The 22,992-nt window shown below is 43.0% G+C and overlaps 2 protein-coding genes across 6 annotated transcripts; both read left to right on the top strand.

The window, feature by feature from the left end:
- Nucleotides 1-2,653: 2,653 nt before the first annotated feature.
- LUC7L3 (LUC7 like 3 pre-mRNA splicing factor) lies at nt 2,654-5,786 on the top strand (the record flags this gene model as incomplete). 4 transcript variants are annotated; one of them, XM_056550129.1, is given in 4 exon segments in its annotated part: nt 2,654-2,928; nt 3,390-3,544; nt 3,841-4,028; nt 5,316-5,786. In XM_056550129.1, coding segments are annotated over 3 exon segments (585 nt in total), but the record flags the coding sequence as incomplete, so codon positions are not given.
- WFIKKN2 (WAP, follistatin/kazal, immunoglobulin, kunitz and netrin domain containing 2) lies at nt 5,254-22,325 on the top strand. 2 transcript variants are annotated; one of them, XM_056550127.1, is made up of 3 exons: nt 5,254-5,389; nt 20,153-20,386; nt 20,613-22,325. In XM_056550127.1, exons 2-3 carry the CDS (start codon nt 20,186-20,188, stop codon nt 22,104-22,106), a joined length of 1,695 nt encoding a protein of 564 aa, XP_056406102.1. In that variant the 5' UTR covers nt 5,254-5,389; nt 20,153-20,185; the 3' UTR covers nt 22,107-22,325. The 2 variants fall into 2 exon arrangements, with proteins under 2 accessions (XP_056406102.1, XP_056406101.1); XM_056550126.1 differs by having other exon boundaries at nt 5,260-5,389; nt 20,158-20,386.
- Nucleotides 22,326-22,992: the final 667 nt, after the last annotated feature.

Raw genomic sequence — 22,992 nt, 5'->3', positions numbered from 1 at the left:
GTTCTCCTGGTGAACTTGTGGATGAAGTTTCAGATACGGCCTCTAATTCAGAAGACCGCGCGGATATGTCGGACATGGTGCGCTCATTGGTTTTTGCCATAAGAGACGTCTTTCCATCTATAGGACCCAGGAACTTGGGACGTGGTCCAGAAGTTTGCTCTCATCGTGCCCGACCTCTTCCAGGGCTGCCTCACCTCGTTCCCATTCACCTGAAGAACTTGTGGATGAGGTTTCTGATTCGGCCTCCGACTCAAAAGGATCGCAGTGATGCCTGATGTGGTGTACTCATTGATTTCGGCCATAAGAGACACCTTCCATCTATAGGACCCAGGATCTTCGGACGTGGCTCCAGAAGTCTCCTTTTTTCCCCAAGAACTTGAGCTCTCACACTGAATTTTACGCCCTGCGGGTATCCGCCTGGAGGTACCCTGACAAGAAGTTTAAGGAAACAAGGATGGTTTCGCCAAGGACCTCATTGCTCGGTGGACCTCCTCTCCAACTGTGGATCTGCCGGTCTCCCGCCTCTCTATGGCGCCTACCTGGCCGTTGGCTGATGCGGTTTCCTTCAAGGATCCAGCGGACATGAAGGTGGAGACTTTGGAAAACTTTACCTTTTGAGACAGCAGGTTCTTCCTGCTTTTGCTTTGGCCTGGGTGTCGGGAGCCCTTTCAGTATGGCCTCCCATCTCCGCCAGGGTAGTCTTCAAGATCCCTCTGGAGGATTTATTTAATCTAGCTCTCTGATGCTCCGCAGCTGGAGATTTTCTGTGTTCTGCTTCCATGCGCAGCCACTGTGCTGCCTTTACCACAAGTTACCTGGTAGCCACCGTCCCTCCATGTGGCTTAAAAGCCTGGAATGTGGACACCGCCTTCAGAAAGTGAGGCGACGAGTCGAAAAGGGTTCTTTATTACCTCTGGATAAGGCTCACAGAACCGCTTTCCGTCCTAAGTCCTCCTTCCGGTTCTGTGGACCTTTGGTACCAACAAAGGGTACCAGCAGAGTACAGCAGAGGGTCCAGCCGGGCGCCTTCATGGGAAGAGGGCTCCCTCCTTCCGGACCTGTCCTTCCGGAGGTCGGCTACCTGTTCTGGACATTTTGCGGCCCCATCAGGCACCCGTAGGCCTTCCTTGGTCTGAAGGGTCGCCCCCACCTGCCGACCTTTCTTGGGTGGTTGGTCACCTCTTACTTCTGGGATGCCTGGTCCACATCTCATGTTTCCCGGTCATCAAAGGTTCCTCCGCTCTGCAGTTCCGGGCGGTCATTTTCTATTGTGGCTCGCCGTTTCGGTCTGACCACTTTTCCGCTGACCTTTACCAAAGTCCTGGCGCCTGTGATAGCCTTTTACGGACAAAAGTTGTTTCCATGATTCCTTACTTGAATGACTTCCTGATCAGAGCTCCAGACCAGGGCCCAGGTCCTAGAGTCTTAGTCTCAACCTCCAGACCTTGTCTTACTTCGGTTGGATGGTCAATCGAGACAAGTCCAACCGCTCTCCAGTTCGGCTAATTCTCATGTCCGGACCTTTCTACAAGGAGTGGCGCATACTGCCCCTCCTTATCGGTCACCTTCTCCCCCTTGGGACTTGACTCTGGTTCTTGGGGTCCTCCAAGGTGAACCTTTTGAACCCCTTAGGGAAGGTGTCCCTGCGCCTCTTTTTTTGGAAAGTGGCGTTTCTTGTTGCTATCACCTCCATTCGGAGGGTGTCTGAATTGGCGTCTCTCTCCTGCCATTCTCCGTTTCTGGTGCTTCACCAGGACAAGGTTGTCTTCTGGCCAGATCCTTCCTTTTTGCCTAAGGTTGATGAGGACATTGTTCTTCCGTCCTTTTGTCCTGCTCCTTTTCTATAATTGTACCGCTAAAAAAAAAATTTTTTTTTTTACAAAATTAGTATGTTTGAATTTGCTCTATTTCGACCACCTATGACTTTCTCATTTTTCCGTATATGGAGCCGGTGGGAAGGCTCATTTTTTGCACCGTGATCTGTAGTTTATATAGGTACCACTTTTGCTTATATTTTACTTTTTTATAAATTTTTTTACTTTTTTTTGGGAATAAAATGTGACAAAAAAGCAGCAACTTTGGACTAATAACTTTCTAATAGTGTTCGGTGCTATGCGTAGGACATGGCACTAATCAAAGTTATCGGTCATCTTCTGGTCTGCTTGATCTCAGACCAGAGCAGAAGACCCCAGGAGACAGACTGAGGCAGGTGAGGGGACCTTCGTCCACCATCATAGATGATCGGATCCTTGCGGCAGTGCTGCGGGCGATCTGATAATCCATTTAAAGTACCGCACTGCCACAGATGCCGTGATCTGTAGATCACGGCATCTGAGGGGTTAATGGCAAACATCTGCGAGATCGCGGATGTCTGCCTTTACTGGCGGATCCCTGGTTTCTGATAGCAGCCGTGACTTGCCTCACATGACATGAGCACTGGTCCGGTGCTCGCGGTCATGGCGCAGCGTAAATGTACGTCATGGTATGTTACGTACCACCGCACTATGATGTACATTTACGTCCATTGTTGTTAAGGAGACAAAGGAACAATAACATTTGATTGTAATTAATTAGACTGGAGGGGTCCTTTTGGTTGCACCCTGAAGGCTTTTGGTTGTAAAGTCTAAACTTTTTATTTTTTATTTTGCAATAGGAAAAACTAAGGAAAAAGACAGATGAGCCTGAGGATCGGCCAAAAAAGGAAAAAGATGATAAAGATCAGGACAAAGAAAAGGATCGTGAAAAGGAAGAAAAGGATAAGAAACGGCGCAGAGAAGGTGAAGAGCGAGAAAAAGACAAAAACCGTGACAGGGACAAGCGCAAAAGAAGCCGCTCGCGCAGTCGAAACTCGAGCAGAGCATCGGAGAGGAGAAGTAGCAGGTCACGTGACCACAAGAGGTCGCGGAGCAGGGAACGAAGGAGAAGCAGGTATGTTACTGGCCAGACATTGTACAAACACTTACCTGTTCAGAATGGGCAGCAGAAGAGAAGTTTAGTCTTGTGGCCGGATAGATTCTTCATGGCCCCCAGCACTATGCTGCTTGGCCTCCAGCCTTAGGGAGACTAAATCCTTAATCAATTAGGTTGGAACTAGGTAGGTCAGCAATTCTGTGAGTAGTTAAAAAGTTTATTCCGTATCCATGGCATTAGGGGTGCATACACACCATGCTTTTAGGCTTAATAGGTTTCCTCACCTATCTTAGATGGCTAATGAAGGCTATTAAGCTGAGACACGTCCTGGATATGGAATAAGCTTTAGAACTACTTAACCATTAGGTGGCATTCCTCTTGTTGAGGTGCATCCAAATGTCTAGGATAGCTCATCACTTACTACTTGGGATCTGCTGCCACTTCCCCTGTACGAATTAATTTTATTTATTTTTTCTTAGAAGCAGAGAGCGTCAGCGGAGTCGAAGTCATAACAGAACAGATAGGAAGCATCGATCTCGCAGCAGAGACAAGCGCCGATCTAAAAGCAGAGAACGTAAATCTTACAAACACAGAAGTAGAAGCCGGGACAGAGAGAGGAGATCAAAGGAAAGAGGTTTGTCCCTGCTTCCAATACCAAGTTCACACATAATGTAACAATGACTACAAGATGTAAAATAAGAGGAGCAGGAACTGCAGAATATGTCTTCTCAATCTTCATGTCAGTGATGAGATCTGAAGGGTGGCATGGCGTCCACCTGCAGCTCCGATCATGGAAGATCATTCCGATGCCAAGTGGACATGAAATGGAGGATTCTACCATTTGTTCAGTTGCATGTCGAAATCACAATACTTTCCTCAAATCATTTTGTGACATTTACAATGGTTATAATGTAACTTCTCTTACTACAGAAAAAAGATCCGACGACAAAAAAAGCAGCAAGTCCAGCAGTCGGGACGGACAGAGCGAATCTCGAAAATCCGACTCTAAGGATTTGTCGGCACAGACCTCAGTAAATGGGGCCAACGAGGGCGTAAAATCTGAAGGTGACACTCAGTCCAATTAAAACTGATCTGATTTGACCTCTGATCAGACAGAGGTAAGTGTTCTGTGCCTTACTACCCTAAGCTCTTATGTTTTGCTAGAATGTAACGGTGCAGCGTAAGTATGCACAGATGAAGAGCGCTCTAGAAGAGGCCATGAAAGGAGAGCTCTGTAGCCCTGCGCAGTATGTCGAGGTATACCATTTATTGTATTTGTAGTGACCCCTCCCCCCACGCCCATCCAGCTTTTATCTCCCTCCTGTCACCACAACGCGCCTTCTTCAAACATGCGCCATTTACAACTCGTGTTGTCTTGTCATAATTAACATCTACAACAAATGTATATCTATATATTTTTAGTTTTTTTTTATAACCAAAGCCATTCACCTTTAAAGAGGCGCATTTATATTTTATCCTAAAAACTGGCTGGCGTGTTTAAAAAAAAAAAGAAAATTCTTTAGATGTTTCTTTGTGAAAGATGTTTGGAGTCTTTTGCCTTCCTGCCTTGCATACTAATGCAGTCTGTTCTGTAACTCGAGAGCCTTGTAGCATTGGATTGATGGAAGTGTAGGGTTAATGAATAAATTCACCTCTCTGCCATACCTCACTCAGCGTTGGCGTTGTAAGCGGGCCCCTGAAAATGCCAAATTAAAAATCAAGGATTCAGTCATACTAATCAGGTACTCTTGACAGGTACTCCTTTCTCTACCAAAATCCATTGTTTGAATGATGTTACGTACTAGAATAAGCTTGATGATAGATTTGTTATTTTTGTGTATTTTAATTATTTTTTTTTTATTCTGTCTTTGTCTACAAAGCAAAGCCACACTGTGTGTTTATTTATTTATTTTTTATGATATACTTTTTATTTATTTACATGTTAGAGTTGGTTGTTTTAATGACAGTGTTAACAGTTTTGGCAATTTTCTTTTAACTGTGTCTAGGGATGCAGTGATGTCATTAATACAAAATACTATTAAAGATTTTATATGCAAATCTTTGCTCGCTATATATGGGCCATGTTACATTCAGTGCAAGCTTATACCGAGGTATGTCTTTAATTTTTTCCTACTAAGTAGGAGAACGTTACGTTTTTTGTTATCCAGGAAGTGTCAATATAGTTGAGAAAAAAAATCTGCTTTTGGCAGAAAAAGCAGAGATTCGAAATCCGTTGTTTTACAGGCGAATCCCTTTTTCTGTATTAGAGGAGTTTGCATGAAGGTGTTAGGATTTGGGGGACTCCTGTAGACCCAGATAGGTGGTTTGCATCATTTTTTGTTGTTGGCAATGAAATAATTTTCTCTCTCTCTCTTTTTTTTTTATTTCTCTGCGAATCTTACCAGATAAGACGGAAGATGAAGAGACCGCCCTTCGCTCCACCCCAAGATGTCTTAATTGAAGATCTTCTTTATATGAGGTGACAGAAACCTGTATTGAGAATTTAAAACAAATATAAAAAAAAAAAAACACAAATAAAAAAACATACAAAAAAAATCTAGCTGGTTCTTAAGTTAAGAACTGAAGTAATTCTCTAGAGTTTAATTCTTGAAATTGTTCTTGAGATGTTCGTCCTGGTCAGGACACACCGTATACAATGCGGGCACACATTACTAGAACCTGCCTTGCATATTGGGTAAACTAAAGCATTTTTTTTTCGGACTTGGTAAAACAAAGTAATGTTTGTGAACTTTTTCTTTTTTACGAGTAGTGATAGAATATCCAATAAAAGCTCTTCAAGACTCTGATGTAAATGTGCTTTGTTGTTACTTGGCTTGGTATTTACATGCTTTTTCAAATAAACTTGTTATTGTTAAGTTTTTGTGTCTTATGAGCAATTTTTGATAAAGAAGCACTCCAGGTTGTTTGTCGTTTTGTTTTTTGTCATTATCATGCATACTCGCCATCACTTGTCCTACAGTGTCATCTGTTTAATTACAGCACAGCTGGGTCCCTGTAGTTACTGTAACTGGGTCATGTGATAACCAACCTGACACTGGAAATCATTGTTTAATGTGCCGGAGGAAGTGTTCAGTCCTGTGAACTACAAGTTGACATTACCTACCAGATCCCTCTCGTCCAGCTCTATCTGTATACTGCTACTAACGCTATGGGATCAGGATATGTAGTAGTTATACACCTCCCCTCAAACTCTACCTGTATACTGATCTTTAGTAGTTGTCCACCTCCTCTCCACTATGGCTGAAAAGCCCACACCTGCCACATAAGCTGAAACAGGTATTCACATGGCATACACAAGAACCTCTACAATAATTTTCTGCTGTATTTTGGAAGCGTACCTTCATGATCTGATCTCAAACAATCAGCTGTAATATGTGGGGAAATGTGTATGTGTTCAGTCCTCCTGTAGCGCCACCACAGGGAAGATTAGGCATTACTGTGTCATTCTCATGAACAATGAAAGTAAAACCGCTGAGAAGGGCTGAGTTGCTTTTGTAGGGTTAAATAGCTCTTCCCTTGTGCTGGAAAAAACCAGGGTGAATCTCCAGACGCTGATAAAGGTAATGTTACCATTCAGTGGCATGGGTGCCCGCTCTTATCACTGTCCGAGACTAAAATTTCCACAGCAACCAATCACAGCTCAGCTTTACTTTCACCGAAGCAATTAGAGAAATGAAAGCCGAGCTGTGACTGGCCGCTATGGGCAAAGCAGACCCCTTTTTGTATCCGGTTAAAGGGGTTGTCCAGGAATAGAAAACCAGAGTGGATATCTTCTAAAAAAAAAAACAGCGTCACCCTTTGTCTTCAGGTTGTGTTTGGTATTACATCTTGTCTCCATTTACTTCAATGGAACTGAGCTGCAATACTACACACTGCCTGAGGACACGGGTGGCACAAGTATGATAGAGAGTTGCAGAACTGTATAATTATGTCAAAACTGCGGACCAACTTATGGGGGAGGTTTATCATTGTTGTCTTGGGAAATTTTATGAAGTCATTTTTTTATTGTCTGATTTTGGTTTTCCTTATGTGCAACACATTTATCATAACATGCGACTTTTAGTTATACAAACACATATAATTATTCACATACATTTTTCACTTGTTAATTATCACATTTTTTCACGTTTGATTAATTTCAGCTTTTCAATTTTGACTTTTTTTCATGCAGATATAATAAAGTGCAATAGACATCTGTACTGCTTTGTATAATGCCTATGGTTATCAGTGTAACACTGACGGGCATATGTTTAGTGCAGGACATATGTATGTTATAGAAAGTCTAAGCTTTTATAGCCATGACAGCGGAGGACATTGTCAGCCTTCTGGTGGCCATGGCTACCAGAGGGGCGATGATTAAGAGCAGAGAAAGGTCACTCCCCCTGTCACCCTATAGATGCTGCGGTCACACTGACTGCAGCATCTATAGCACCCACTATGCAGTACTAGGCTAGGGCTGGTAGAGTGGGTGCTGTAACTCTATATTCTCCACCTGGTGATGTGAGTAAAAGCAGCGCAGGCTGCCTGGCGGTGTAGGGGCCGGGGGATGTGCAGGAGCTGTCCCTCCGCGGTACCATTACTCTGTTCCATGATGAGAGTACTAGTACTGCAGCACTGAGAGATGATGGCTCCAGCCCACTGCCCCTTCAGTGCCTTTATACCACCCGGCTGAGGAAGTGCCAGGCAGCTATGAAATAATGGCAGCCGCACATCAGGTCATCACATCCCTGAGCCCATTTATTTTGACTTTTTTTTTTTTTTCCTAACAGTGTGTCTCCAGCTGTTGCAAATCTTCAACTTTCCCGTAGTGAGGTAGGTAAGTATGTGTTCTTATTAAAGGAGTACTCCGGGATAGAAAAATGTATTCCCTATTCGAGGCATAGGGGTCAAGGGTCAGATCGCAGTGCCCCTGGTGCCCCCGGCTCTCCTCCTGAATAGGGCGTGTTTGACCACCACACAAAGCAGTGGCTGACCCACCACTTCATGCATCTCTGTGGGAGAGCCGGAGCTGCGTGGAGGGGACCTGTCGGCCATTGCTTCCATACAGTGCTCAACATGCCCCATTCAGGAGCAGAGCCTGGGCACAATGCGAGAGATCGCGGGGGGGGGTCCAGGTGGTCAGGCCCCCATGATCTTAAGATAGGGGATACATTGTTTTTTTTTTTTTTTTTTTTTATCCCGGTGTACTCCTATTAATTGTCATTCCGCCCCAGCAACAATTTCTGAGAGACAAAATACCCCTTTTAAGCAATAATTCTGAATGGTGATTACATGACCCAGTTACAGTAATGAGCTGCATCAATGCAGCTGTGCTGGAATAAAACAGATGGCACTGTAGGATTAATGAGTGAGCGTGTATATGATATGAGAGGAAATAAACCCGGAGTGCTTCTTTGTGTTGTGCTTTATTCTGGGAACATTTGGGGTTATCATTCACCTAGTCAGTAGGGGGCGTAACTCCCCATTTGAGATTATAATGTTAGGTTGTGTCTTATTTACATAGGTAAGTGATAATAATAATATGGGAGGGGGACACAATGTAGTTTATCTTCTGGGGGGGGGGGGGGTCGGTCTCCTGTAAATCTATTTCCCTCCTTTTGAGGTACAGACCAGCGCTGTATCTAATATCGGCTTTCGGAGGAAGCCATTTCAGCACATGATGATGATGATGATGATGATGATGATAATTTTGGAGCTTGTCAACCGTGTGACTGCGATTAGGTCAAGAAACAGATTAGACCTAAGTCTGTAATACGAAAATCTCTGACCGCGGTATCCGACTCCTGTGTATCTCAGCCAGCGCAGTTATGTTTAAAGGGGATGTACATGGAAGCCTGGAGCGGACCCTATCCTGTGTGTGAATAAATAAATCTCACTTCCTTTATTTCAGGGGATGGTTTCACTCGTCTGTCCTACACTGTACATTACAGGATCCCTTCATATAACACCTTCACTATATCCTAATAGGACGGGAATGGTGGCCGCTCATTTACCCAAGAATAGCTTTTCCAGGGCTCCCCCCCCCCACCATCTTTACTGTCTATAAATTGTATTACCGTAACACTGTGTTTAATCCATTTCCACAATTGTGTGTGTGTGTGTGTATATATATATATATATATATATATATATATATATATATATATATATATATTTATATTTATTTGTCCCTCAACATACGATGGGAATCCGTTCCAAATGGACCATCGTTTGTTGAAACCATCGTATGTTGAGGGATCCGTGCAATGTAAAGTATAGGACAGTGGTCTACAACCTGCGGACCTCCAGATGTTGCAAAACTACAACACCCAGCATGCCCGGACAGCCAACGGCTGTCCGGGCATGCTGGGAGTTGTAGTTTTGCAACATCTGGAGGTCCGCAGATTGAAGACCACTGGTATTGGAGGTTATACTCACCTGTCCCCGACGCTCCGGACCGTCACCGCTGCCCGGGATGTCGCCTTCCATCGCTGTCGCCACGTCCCCGATGTGTCCCCGATGCTCCGGCAAGGCCTCTTCTTCCCTGGCATCCGCGCTCTCCGTCGCCGCCATCACGTCGCTACGCACGCCGCTCCTATTGGATGACGGGACGGCGTGTGCAGCGACGTGATTACGACGATGGAGAGCACCGACGATGCAGGGGATCCCGAAGAGGACACGACGGAACCCAGAGGACAGGTAAGTGATGGTCAGCGGACTACACGGGGCACCGTAAACGGCTATCCGGTGTCAGCTGAAGCAGTCTGCACTGAGGGATAGCCGTTTATGCGATGGCCCCGACATACAAAAGCATCGTATGTTGATGCTGCCTTCACCATGTGATCGTATGTGGAAATGATCGTATGTCGGGGCCATCGTAGGTCGGGGGGGTCACTGTATATATATATATATATATATATATATATATATATATATATATGGTATGTCGGGGCCATCGTAGGTCGGGGGGGTCACTGTATATATATATATGGTATGTCGGGGCCATCGTAGGTCGGAGGGGTTACTGTATATATACGGTATGTCGGGGCCATCGTAGGTCGGGGGGTCACTGTATATATATGGTATGTCGGGGCCATCGTAGGTCGGGGGGGTCACTGTATATATATGGTATGTCGGGGCCATCGTAGGTCGGGGGGTCACTGTATATATATATATATATATATATATATATATATGGTATGTCGGGGCCAACGTAGGTCGGGGGGGTCACTGTATATATATGGTATGTCGGGTCCATCGTAGGTCGTGGGGGTCACTATATATGGTATGTCGGGGCCATCGTAGGTCGGGGTGGTCACTGTATATATGGTATGTCGGGGCCATCGTAGGTCGGGGGGGTCACTGTATATATATATAGTATGTCGGGGCCATCGTAGGTCGGGGGGGTCACTGTATATATATGGTATGTCGGGGCCATCGTAGGTCGGGGGGGTCACTGTATATATATGGTATGTCGGGGCCATCGCAGGTCGGGGGGGTCACTGTATATATATATGGTATGTCGGGGGGGTCACTGTATATATATATATATATATATATATATATGGTATGTCGGGGCCATCGTAGGTCGGGGGGGGTCACTGTATATATATGGTATGTCGGGGCCATCGTAGGTCGGGGGGGGTCACTGTATGTATATGGTATGTCGGGTCCATCGTAGGTCGGGGGGGTCACTGTATATATATATATGGTATGTCGGGGCCATCGTAGGTCGGGGGGGTCACTGTATATATATATATGGTATGTCGGGGCCATCGTAGGTCGAGGGGTCACTGTATATATATATGGTATGTCGGGGCCATCGTAGGTCGAGGGGTCACTGTATATATATATGGTATGTCGGGGCCATCGTTGGTCGGGGGATCACTGTATATATATGGTATGTCGGGTCCATCGTAGGTCGGGGGGGTCACTGTATATATATATGGTATGTCGGGGCCATCGTAGGTCGAGGGGTCACTGTATATATATATATATATATATGGTATGTCGGGGCCATCGTAGGTCGGGGGGGTCACTGTATATATATGGTATGTCGGGGCCATCGTAGGTCGGGGGGGTTACTGTATATATATATATATATATATATATATATATGGTATGTCGGGGCCATCGTAGGTCGGGGGTTACTGTATATATATGGTATGTCGGGGCCATCGTAGGTCGGGGGTTACTGTATATATATATATATGGTATGTCGGGGCCATCGTAGGTCGGGGGGTTACTGTATATATATGGTATGTCGGGGCCATCGTAGGTCGGGGGTTACTGTATATATATGATATGTCGGGGCCATCGTAGGTCGAGGGGTCACTGTATATATATGGTATGTCGGGGCCATCGTAGGTCGGGGGGTTACTGTATATATATGGTATGTCGGGTCCATCGTAGGTCGGGGGGGTCACTGTATATATATATGGTATGTCGGGGCCATCGTAGGTCGAGGGGTCACTGTGTGTATATATATATATATATATATATATATATATATATATATGGTATGTCGGGGCCATCGTAGGTCGGGGGGTTACTGTATATATATGGTATGTCGGGGCCATCGTAGGTCGGGAGGTCACTGTATATATATGGTATGTCGGGGCCATCGTAGGTCGGGGGGTTACTGTATATATATATGGTATGTCGGGGCCATCGTAGGTCGGGAGGTCACTGTATATATATGGTATGTCGGGGCCATCGTAGGTCGGGGGTCACTGTATATATATATGGTATGTCGGGGCCATCGTAGGTCGGGGGTCACTGCATATATATGGTATGTCGGGGCCATCGTAGGTCGGGGGTCACTGTATATATATGGTATGTCGGGGCCATCGTAGGTCGGGGGGGGTCACTGTATATATATATGGTATGTCGGGGCCATCGTAGGTCAGGGGGTCACTGTATATATATATATGGTATGTCGGGGCCATCGTAGGTCGGGGGTCACTGCATATATATGGTATGTCGGGGCCATCGTAGGTCGGGGGGGGTCACTGTATATATATGGTATGTCGGGGCCATCGTAGGTCGGGGGGTCACTGCATATATATGGTATGTCGGGGCCATCGTAGGTCAGGGGGTCACTGTATATATATATGGTATGTCGGGGCCATCGTAGGTCGGGGGTCACTGCATATATATGGTATGTCGGGGCCATCGTAGGTCGGGGGGGTCACTGTATATATATGGTATGTCGGGGCCATCGTAGGTCGGGGGGTCACTGCATATATATGATATGTCGGGGCCATCGTAGGTCGGGGGGTCACTGTATATATATATATATATGGTATGTCGGGGCCATCGTAGGTCGGGGGTCACTGCATATATATGGTATGTCGGGGCCATCGTAGGTCGGGGGGGTCACTGTATATATATGGTATGTCGGGGCCATCGTAGGTCGGGGGGTCACTGCATATATATGATATGTCGGGGCCATCGTAGGTCGGGGGTCACTGTATATATATGGTATGTCGGGGCCATCGTAGGTCGGGGGGGTCACTGTATATATATGGTATGTCGGGGCCATCGTAGGTCGGGGGGGTCACTGCATATATATGGTATGTCGGGGCCATCGTAGGTCAGGGGGTCACTGTATATATATATGGTATGTCGGGGCCATCGTAGGTCGGGGGTCACTGCATATATATGGTATGTCGGGGCCATCGTAGGTCGGGGGTCACTGCATATATATGGTATGTCGGGGCCATCGTAGGTCGGGGGGGTCACTGCATATATATGGTATGTCGGGGCCATCGTAGGTCGGGGGGTCACTGTATATATATATATGGTATGTCGGGGTCATCGTAGGTCGGGGGTCACTGTATATATATGGTATGTCTGGGCCATCGTAGGTCGGGGGTCACTGTATATATATGGTAGGTCGGGGCCATTGTAGGTCGGGGGTCACTGTATATATATGGTATGTCGGGGCAATCGCAGGTCGGGGGGGTCACTGTATATATATGGTATGTCGGGGTAGTCACTGTATGTATATATATATATATATATATATATATATATATGGTATGTCGGGGCCATCGTAGGTCGGGGGGGTCACTGTATATATATATGGTATGTCTGGGCCATCGTAGGTCGGGGGGGTCACTGTATATATATATATATATATGGTATGTCGGGGCCATCGTAGGTCGGGGGGGTCACTGCATATATATGGTATGTCGGGGCCATCGTAGGTCGGGGGGTCACTGTATATATATATATGGTATGTCGGGGTCATCGTAGGTCGGGGGTCACTGTATATATATGGTATGTCTGGGCCATCGTAGGTCGGGGGTCACTGTATATATATGGTAGGTCGGGGCCATTGTAGGTCGGGGGTCACTGTATATATATGGTATGTCGGGGCAATCGCAGGTCGGGGGGGTCACTGTATATATATGGTATGTCGGGGTAGTCACTGTATGTATATATATATATATATATATATATATATATATATATATGGTATGTCGGGGCCATCGTAGGTCGGGGGGGTCACTGTATATATATATGGTATGTCTGGGCCATCGTAGGTCGGGGGGGTCACTGTATATATATATATATATATGGTATGTCGGGGCCATCGTAGGTCGGGGGGGTCACTGTATATATATATATATATGGTATGTCTGGGCCATCGTAGGTCGGGGGGGTCACTGTATATATATATGGTATGTCGGGGCCATCGTAGGTCGGGGGGGTCACTGTATATATATATGGTATGTCTGGGCCATCGTAGGTCGGGGGGGTCACTGTATATATATATGGTATGTCGGGGCCATCGTAGGTCGGGGGGGTCACTGTATATATATGGTAGGTCGGGGGGGTCACTGTATATATATATGGTATGTCTGGGCCATCGTAGGTCGGGGGGTCACTGTATATATATGGTAGGTCGGGGGGGTCACTGTATATGTATGAAAAAACAGATAAATGTACTACCATACGTCTGTCTTTTAGATCCATCCAATTAGTTTTTTTAGCATATGATTTTAGATTTCAGGCCATGCTGACAGTCTACTTCTATTATAGGACCCAGAAATTGTGTAGGGTACGCTCAGCACCTCCATACGTATGGACGTTCACATAGCAGCAAAAATAGGTCCCGAATGGAAGCACGGAGTCAAACGGCAACGCCGAGTCTAAGCGTAGTAATCCAGCGCAAGGAGAATATTCTGGCCTCCATTTTAAATAGTAAAGCTTTATTGTAGCATATTTAAATCCTTACAAGTTGACTGGATCGGGAGAGATAAAACCACAAACGAAACGCTGTCGTGTTTTAACCTGTTATCTGATCTTATTCATGGCATGAAGTTACAATATCCCACCGTGCTTTAACCCTACAGCTCAGTTACACCCACATTACGACATCAGGTTAGCCAGTACTCACTGAACAACGCATAATATAAAAAAGGTAATACAACCGACAGAATACAAAGACAATAACTAAAGCAAATGATCAAGTGTATGTCAGCCGGCTCACCCACACTAAACCCAACCCCGTGTTATAGTGCGGGAGAACAGGAGTCCAATGAGGGGTCACTGACTAAAATACATCCATTAGGTTCTGACATATGACCCCCAGAAGATCCTCTGTAATATTGAGTGAATTGCGCACTGGAGGCGGTGCCCGACCTGCTCGATTTACATATTCCTGGTCTGTGACTGCACGTCCTAGGAGAGTATTGTGTGAACACGCCCTTGTTAGGCCCCTTTCACACTACAGGTATCATCCTGTAAAAATCTCCGCCATTACTCCCGTCGAATAGTCCTGTAAACGGACGTCAAAAAATCCTATTCATGTCCGAGATTTTTTTTGACCATCCTTTTGCATCAGGCATGTCCGTTTATACTAATCTCCGTTATTTTTGCCGGAGACGGTGCATGCACTAAAATTTGTTACGGCAAAAATGAAGGTGAAAGTTAACATTGAAGTCTATGAGAGATGGATGTTCACAAAAAACATCCGTTATTGTCCGATTTTATTTATGATCCGTTTTTTGTACTGAGCATGCTCAGTGCAGCATTACAACCAGGAAGTCACATGGAAATAAAATAACAGACTATAACGGGTGATAACGGATGGCACATGACCAACGTTAACGGACATCAGTTATCATCCATTGTATTCCGTTATTTTATCTATTGCTGAATAACGGGTGTCCGAATTCAGGAACTTAAAGGGGTACTCCGCTGCTCAGCATTTGGAACAAACTGTTCCGAACGTTGGATTTGGGAGCTCATGACGTCACAGCCCCGCCTGCTCATGACATCACACCCCGCCCCCTCAATGCAAGTCTATGGGAGGGGGCGTGACGGCTGTCACGCCCCCTCCCATAGACTTGCATTGAGGGGGCGTGGCGTGATGTAATGAGGGAAGTGGGGCTATGATGTCACGAGCTCCCGGCTCCAGCGTTTGGAACAGTTTGTTCCAAACACTGAGCAGCGGAGTACCCCTTTAACTGTAGTGTGAAAGGGGCCTAACTTGTACAAATTCACCAATATATAGATTCTGAACTACGTGTTTAGGATCGCACCTACAAGCAAGAAATAAACTATTTCCTGCCCACGGCTTGCGATATAGTTTAGTATTTACACAATTTCCCGCCCCAAAAAAGATAAACCAAAATCATTATCAGTCAAAAAGTTTACAAAATCTGCCGCCTGTGAATGCTTTCCCTCACACACTAGGAGGATGTCATCTATATACCGACCATACCACCCAATAAGATGGTGAAATGGGTTGGCAGGTAGATACCAGACGATCTCTTCCCAGTGGGCTATATACAAGTTGGTGGGCGTTTTGTTTGCGGTTTTATCTCATGTTTTATTATTTTTGATACGGTCCACTTGTGAAGATATGGTACAATAAAGTTATACTATTTTCACTGGGAGCCAGAAGTCCACAATTGAATATCAGAGATACAGTCCACAGTGCAGAACTCCCCAACACATTTGGTTAATTGTTAAATCCCCATTGATGCTGCTGCAGTACGTAAAGGAAAGTGTAATGTTTACTACTCGTACATTCTCTATCCTTTAGTCCAAAGCAGCACATTTTCCCCCCATAGGTTGTGCAATGACATTGTTTATTGGTATTATTTGTCCTGTCCTTTGCAGGAAGAAATGGACCTACTCATTAGTGGTCATACTGATATATAACCGCTGTGATCATACTGATATATAACCGCTGAGGATATAATCTAATAAGTTGTGGTCATACTGATATATAACCGCTGTGATCATACTGATATATAACCGCTGAGGATATAATCTAATAAGTTGTGGTCATACTGATATATAACCGCTGTGATCATACTGATATATAACCGCTGTGGATATAACCTAATAAGTTGTGGTCATACTGATATATAACCGCTGTGATCATACTGATATATAACCGCTGTGATCATACTGATATATAACCGCTGTGATCATACTGATATATAACCGTTGTGATCATACTGATATATAACCGCTGTGATCATACTGATATATAAATACTGATATATAACTGCTGTGGATATAACCTAATAAGTTGTGATCATACTGATATATAACCGTTGTGATCATACTGATATATAACCGCTGTGGATATAACCTAATAAGTTGTGATCATACTGATATATAACCGCTGTGATCATACTGATATATAAATACTGATATATAACTGCTGTGGATATAACCTAATAAGTTGTGGTCATACTGATATATAACCGCTGTGATCATACTGATATATAACCGCTGTGATCATACTGATATATAACCGCTGTGATCATACTGATATATAACCGTTGTGATCATACTGATATATAACCGCTGTGGATATAACCTAATAAGTTGTGGTCATACTGATATATAACCGCTGTGATCATACTAATATATATCACCGCTGTGATCATACTGATATATAACCGCTGTGGATATAACCTAATAAGTTGTGGTCATACTGATATATAACCGCTGTGATCATACTGATATATAACCGCTGTGATCATACTGATATATAACCGCTGTGGATATAACCTAATAAGTTGTGATCATACTGATATATAACCGCTGTGGATATAACCTAATAAGTTGTGGTCATACTGATATATAACCGCTGTGGATATAACCTAATAAGTTGTGGTCATACTGATATATAACCGCTGTGATCATACTGATATATAACCGCTGTGATCATACTGATATATAAATACTGATATATAACTGCTGTGGATATAACCTAATAAGTTGTGATCATACTGATATATAACCGTTGTGATCATACTGATATATAACCGCTGTGGATATAACCTAATAAGTTGTGATCATACTGATATATAACCGCTGTGATCATACTGCTATATAACTGCTGTGGATATAACCTAATAAGTTGTGATCATACTGATATATAACCGCTGTGATCATACTGATATATAAATACTGATATATAACTGCTGTGGATATAACCTAATAAGTTGTGGTCATACTGATATATAACCGCTGTGATCATACTGATATATAACCGCTGTGATCATACTGATATATAACCGCTGTGGATATAACCTAATAAGTTGTGGTCATACTGATATATAACCGCTGTGATCATACTAATATATATCACCGCTGTGATCATACTGATATATAACCGCTGTGATCATACTGATATATAACCGCTGTGATCATACTGATATATAAATACTGATATATAACTGCTGTGGATATAACCTAATAAGTTGTGATCATACTGATATATAACTGCTGTGATCATACTGATATATAACCGCTGTGGATATAACCTAATAAGTTGTGGTCATACTGATATATAACCGCTGTGATCATACTGATATATAACCGCTGTGATCATACTGATATATAACCGCTGTGATCATACTGATATATAACCGCTGTGATCATACTGATATATAAATACTGATATATAACTGCTGTGGATATAACCTAATAAGTTGTGATCATACTGATATATAACCGTTGTGATCATACTGATATATAACCGCTGTGGATATAACCTAATAAGTTGTGATCATACTGATATATAACCGCTGTGATCATACTGATATATAAATACTGATATATAACTGCTGTGGATATAACCTAATAAGTTGTGGTCATACTGATATATAACCGCTGTGATCATACTGATATATAACCGCTGTGATCATACTGATATATAACTGCTGTGGATATAACCTAATAAGTTGTGATCATACTGATATATAACCGCTGTGATCATACTGATATATAACCGCTGTGGATATAACCTAATAAGTTGTGATCATACTGATATATAACCGCTGTGATCATACTGATATATAAATACTGATATATAACTGCTGTGGATATAACCTAATAAGTTGTGATCATACTGATATATAACCGTTGTGATCATACTGATATATAACCGCTGTGGATATAACCTAATAAGTTGTGATCATACTGATATATAACCGCTGTGATCATACTGATATATAAATACTGATATATAACTGCTGTGGATATAACCTAATAAGTTGTGGTCATACTGATATATAACCGCTGTGATCATACTGATATATAACCGCTGTGATCATACTGATATATAACCGCTGTGATCATACTGATATATAACCGCTGTGATCATACTGATATATAAATACTGATATATAACTGCTGTGGATATAACCTAATAAGTTGTTATCATACTGATATATAACCGCTGTGATCATACTGATATATAACCGCTGTGATCATACTGATATATAACCGCTGTGATCATACTGATATATAACCGTTGTGATCATACTGATATATAACTGCTGTGGATATAACCTAATAAGTTGTGGTCATACTGATATATAACCTCTGTGATCATACTGATATATAAATACTGATATATAACTGCTGTGGATATAACCTAATAAGTTGTGATCATACTGATATATAAATACTGATATATAAATACTGATATATAACTGCTGTGGATATAACCTAATAAGTTGTGGTCATATTGATATATAACCGCTGTGATCATACTGATATATAACCGCTGTGATCATACTGATATATAACTGCTGTGATCATACTGATATATAACCGCTGTGATCATACTGATATATAACTGCTGTGGATATAACCTAATAAGTTGTGGTCATACTGATATATAACCGCTGTGATCATACTGATATATAACTGCTGTGATCATACTGATATATAACCGCTGTGATCATACTGATATATAACTGCTGTGGATATAACCTAATAAGTTGTGGTCATATTGATATATAACCGCTGTGATCATACTGATATATAACCGCTGTGATCATACTGATATATAACTGCTGTGGATATAACCTAATAAGTTGTGATCATACTGATATATAACTGTTGTGATCATACTGCTATATAACTGCTGTGATCATACTGCTATATAACTGCTGTGGATATAACCTGGTATCTTTCTGTCATGGACTTTGAATGTGGTTTGTATCATCTCGGAGAAGGACTCTGTGTTGCGGTTGTAGACAATCACGTGGCTCTACCTATTATTCTGCGCTGACAGTAAGAATTCTATATTTTGGATTTGACTAATCGGCTCAGACAATTCCCGCGGTAAATATTGTGGATTTCAGAGGCCGCCCGCTCATTGGGTTTCACCGAGACCTAACAAAGAACAAGGGTCTTATGTTGTATAATGCTGCGCAGGAATTTATTAAGCTCTTGATTTGATATATAAGGTTTCTGTGCCGCTCTGAATAATTGAGCAGTCCTATGTAAACGTGTCTCTCCCAATTAAACTCAAACGCTTTATATAATTACCCAACAGTCGTCGTATTTCGTTTCGTCATATTACATAAATTAAAACCCTTCACCCGTGAACAGAACAATTAATAAAGTGGGGGGTGAAGGCGCCGCCGCCGCCGCAAGCGAAATCCTTTTAAGTCTTTCCAGAATGTTTTTTTTTTTCTTCCTCGGAAATTCACAGACTAAACCGAGGACAAGAACGTATTGTCCTATGAAATGAAGATTTCCCGAATTAATTAATGGAGCGATGGAATAAATTGTACCGTAAATACACACATGCCGCCTGCATGAATTAAAGGGTTATTTTTTTATAAGACCATTAATCCAGTGCAGATCGGAGCGGGCTGTGTTACTGACCGCACTGTACGCTGGGCACTGCACTACACACACCATACAGAAATTTTTTGTTTATTTTTTAAAATATTTTTGTATTTATAAGGATAGAATTCAGCCTTTTTCCGGGAGTCCTGAGATGCCTCGTCCAGTCTATGGTACCTGTATGGGGGTGAAGGCTGCTGGGACACACACGGTGATTCTTCTTTGTTTACTTCTGCGAGGAGAAGCGGTGCCCCACACGAGGTACTCCCATGCCGGGTTATGTCCGAACGATATGAATCCCAACCTGTGGGTGGACGCTCAGAGCACCTGTCAGAGAGAGTGCGAAGCCGATCAGGTGAGTACAATGTGCGCTATCTCCTGTAGTGTCCAGAGTCTACACAGACTACAGCCCCAGCCCCTGCATGTGTGATATGGTGCCAGGCTGCAGCTGCCACAGGTAATTGTAATTCTCATCAATAAATCATGATGTGATTGTGATTTAACATGCAGCCCTAGTACAAAGTCTTTTTTTTTATGTTTTTGATAATTTTTATGTTGTGTTTTGTTTTTCTATTCACTAGGAATGTGAAACCTACGAGAAGTGTTGCCCAAATGTCTGTGGAACAAAGAGCTGCGTGGCAGCCCGATACATGGATGTGAAGGGGAGGAAAGGTCCCGTGGGGATGCCCAAACAGGCTACTTGTGACCTCTTCATGTGTGCTCAGCAAGGGTCAGAGTGTGACCTTTGGGACGGACAACCGATCTGCAAATGCAAAGATAGATGCGAGAAGGAACCGAGTTTCACCTGCGCTTCCGATGGTCTCACCTACTATAACAAGTGCTTTATGGATGCCGAAGCTTGCTCCAGGGGGATAACGTTGACCGTAGTCACATGCAAGTATCACCTCACCTGGCCACACACTAGCCCTCTGCCATCAACAGCCGTCCCAACCATTCCATCAGCCGAAATGGTCATCACCAACGTGCTGCCACCAGCTCTGGTCAACAAACCCACTCACAAGACGGTCAACGTCGGAGACACGGTCAGCTTCCATTGCGATGTAACTGGTAAGCCCAAACCGGAAATAACGTGGGAGAAGGAAGGAAAGGAAAATGTAGTCATGCGGCCCAATCATGTGGTGGCCAACATAGTGGTCACCAACATCGCCCAGCTAGTCATCTATAACACACAACTACAAGACACTGGAGTCTATATATGTACGGCCAAAAACAGTGGGGGCATCCTCAAGATCAACTTTCCCTTGTCTGTCAAAGAGCAGCCCGCCAAGGAGAAATCTGGAAACCAAACTTTTTTTCCCACCGATGAGTGTCTGAAGCCTCCGGACAGTAAGGACTGTGGAGAGGAGCAGACGCGGTGGTACTTCGATGCCAAGAAAAATAATTGTTTTGTGTTCGTGTACGGCAACTGCAACAGCAACCTGAATCATTTCGAGACCTACGAGTCGTGTATGATAACGTGTATGAATGGACCCGTCAATATCTGTAACCATCCTGCCCTCCAAGGTCCGTGCAAAGCCTACGAGCCCCGATGGGCATTCAACAAGTTACTCAGTCAGTGCCAGTCGTTCATTTATGGCGGGTGTGGCGGCAATGAAAACAACTTTGAAAGTAAAGAAATGTGTGAAGAATCCTGCCCCTTCCCCAAAAACCAAAAGTGCAAAGTCTGTAAGCCCCGGCAGAAGCTGGTGACCAGCCTCTGTAAAAGTGACTTTGCCATCCTTGGCCGGATAGTAGAGTTGACCGATGACCAAGAATCTGGACATGCTCTTGTTTCGGTGGAAGAAATCCTGAAAGATGAAAAAATGGGACTGAAATTTTTGGGAAAGCAACCACTAGAGATCACTCTTCTCAACATGGACTGGAGTTGCCCGTGTCCCAACATCACCTCTGTCAGTGGACAGCTCATAATCATGGGGGACGCACATAACGGCATGGCGGTCCTACAGCCGCACAGCTTTGTGGGCATGTCAAGTGCCCGGCGCGTGCGCAAACTCAGGGAAGTCATCCACAATAAAACATGTGATCTTCTCAAAGAAATTTTAGGGCAACCATGATGTATTGATGATCATAGAAGATGAATGATACTTGAATTAATGTATTTTCTGATATTACTGATATGTCAACTATGAATTAAAGAAAAACTGGTCATATATAAATGTTATTATTGTTCTAATCCTGTTTAATGGGAGACAGTCATATAGTAGTTATATTCTTGTATATAGGAGCAGTATTGTAGTAGTTATATTCTTGTATATAGGAGCTGTATTATAGTAGTTATATTCTTGTATATAGGAGCTGTATTATAGTAGTTATATTCTTGTATACAGGAGCAGTATTATAGTAGTTATATTCTTGTATATAGGAGCAGTATTATAGTAGTTATATTCTTGTATATAGGAGGCAGTATTATAGTAGTTATATTCTTGTATATAGGAGCAGTATTATAGTAGTTATATTCTTGTATATAGGAGGAGTATTATAGTAGTTATATTCTTGTATATAGGAGCAGTATTATAGTAGATATATTCTTGTATATAGGAGCTGTATTATAGTAGTTATATTCTTGTATATAGGAGCTGTATTATAGTAGTTATATTCTTGTATATAGGAGCAGTATTATAGTAGTTATATTCTTGTATATAGGAGCAGTATTATAGTAGTTATATTCTTGTATATAGGAGCGGTATTATAGTAGTTATATTCTTGTATATAGGAGCGGTATTATAGTAGTTATATTCTTGTATATAGGAGCAGTATTATAGTAGCTATATTCTTGTATATAGGAGCAGTATTATAGTAGTTATATTCTTGTACATAGGAGCAGTATTATAGTAGATATATTCTTGTATATAGGAGCGGTATTATAGTAGATATATTCTTGTATATAGGAGCGGTATTATAGTAGATATATTCTTGTATATAGGAGCAGTATTATAGTAG

Source organism: Hyla sarda, chromosome 13 (genome assembly GCF_029499605.1).
Source record: "Hyla sarda isolate aHylSar1 chromosome 13, aHylSar1.hap1, whole genome shotgun sequence".
NCBI classification, from domain to species: domain Eukaryota; kingdom Metazoa; phylum Chordata; class Amphibia; order Anura; family Hylidae; genus Hyla; species Hyla sarda.
This window is presented reverse-complemented; position numbering and strand designations above follow the sequence as displayed.

Coding starts and splice junctions, on each gene's coding strand:
- WFIKKN2 (XM_056550126.1), top strand. CDS start 5,328: ATGAAGAGACCGCCCTTCGCTCCACCCCAAGATGTCTTAATTGAAGAT. Junction 5,390..20,157: donor GAAGATCTTCTTTATATGAG/GTGACAGAAACC, acceptor TTATAAGGATAG/AATTCAGCCTTTTTCCGGGA. Junction 20,387..20,612: donor GAGAGTGCGAAGCCGATCAG/GTGAGTACAATG, acceptor TCTATTCACTAG/GAATGTGAAACCTACGAGAA.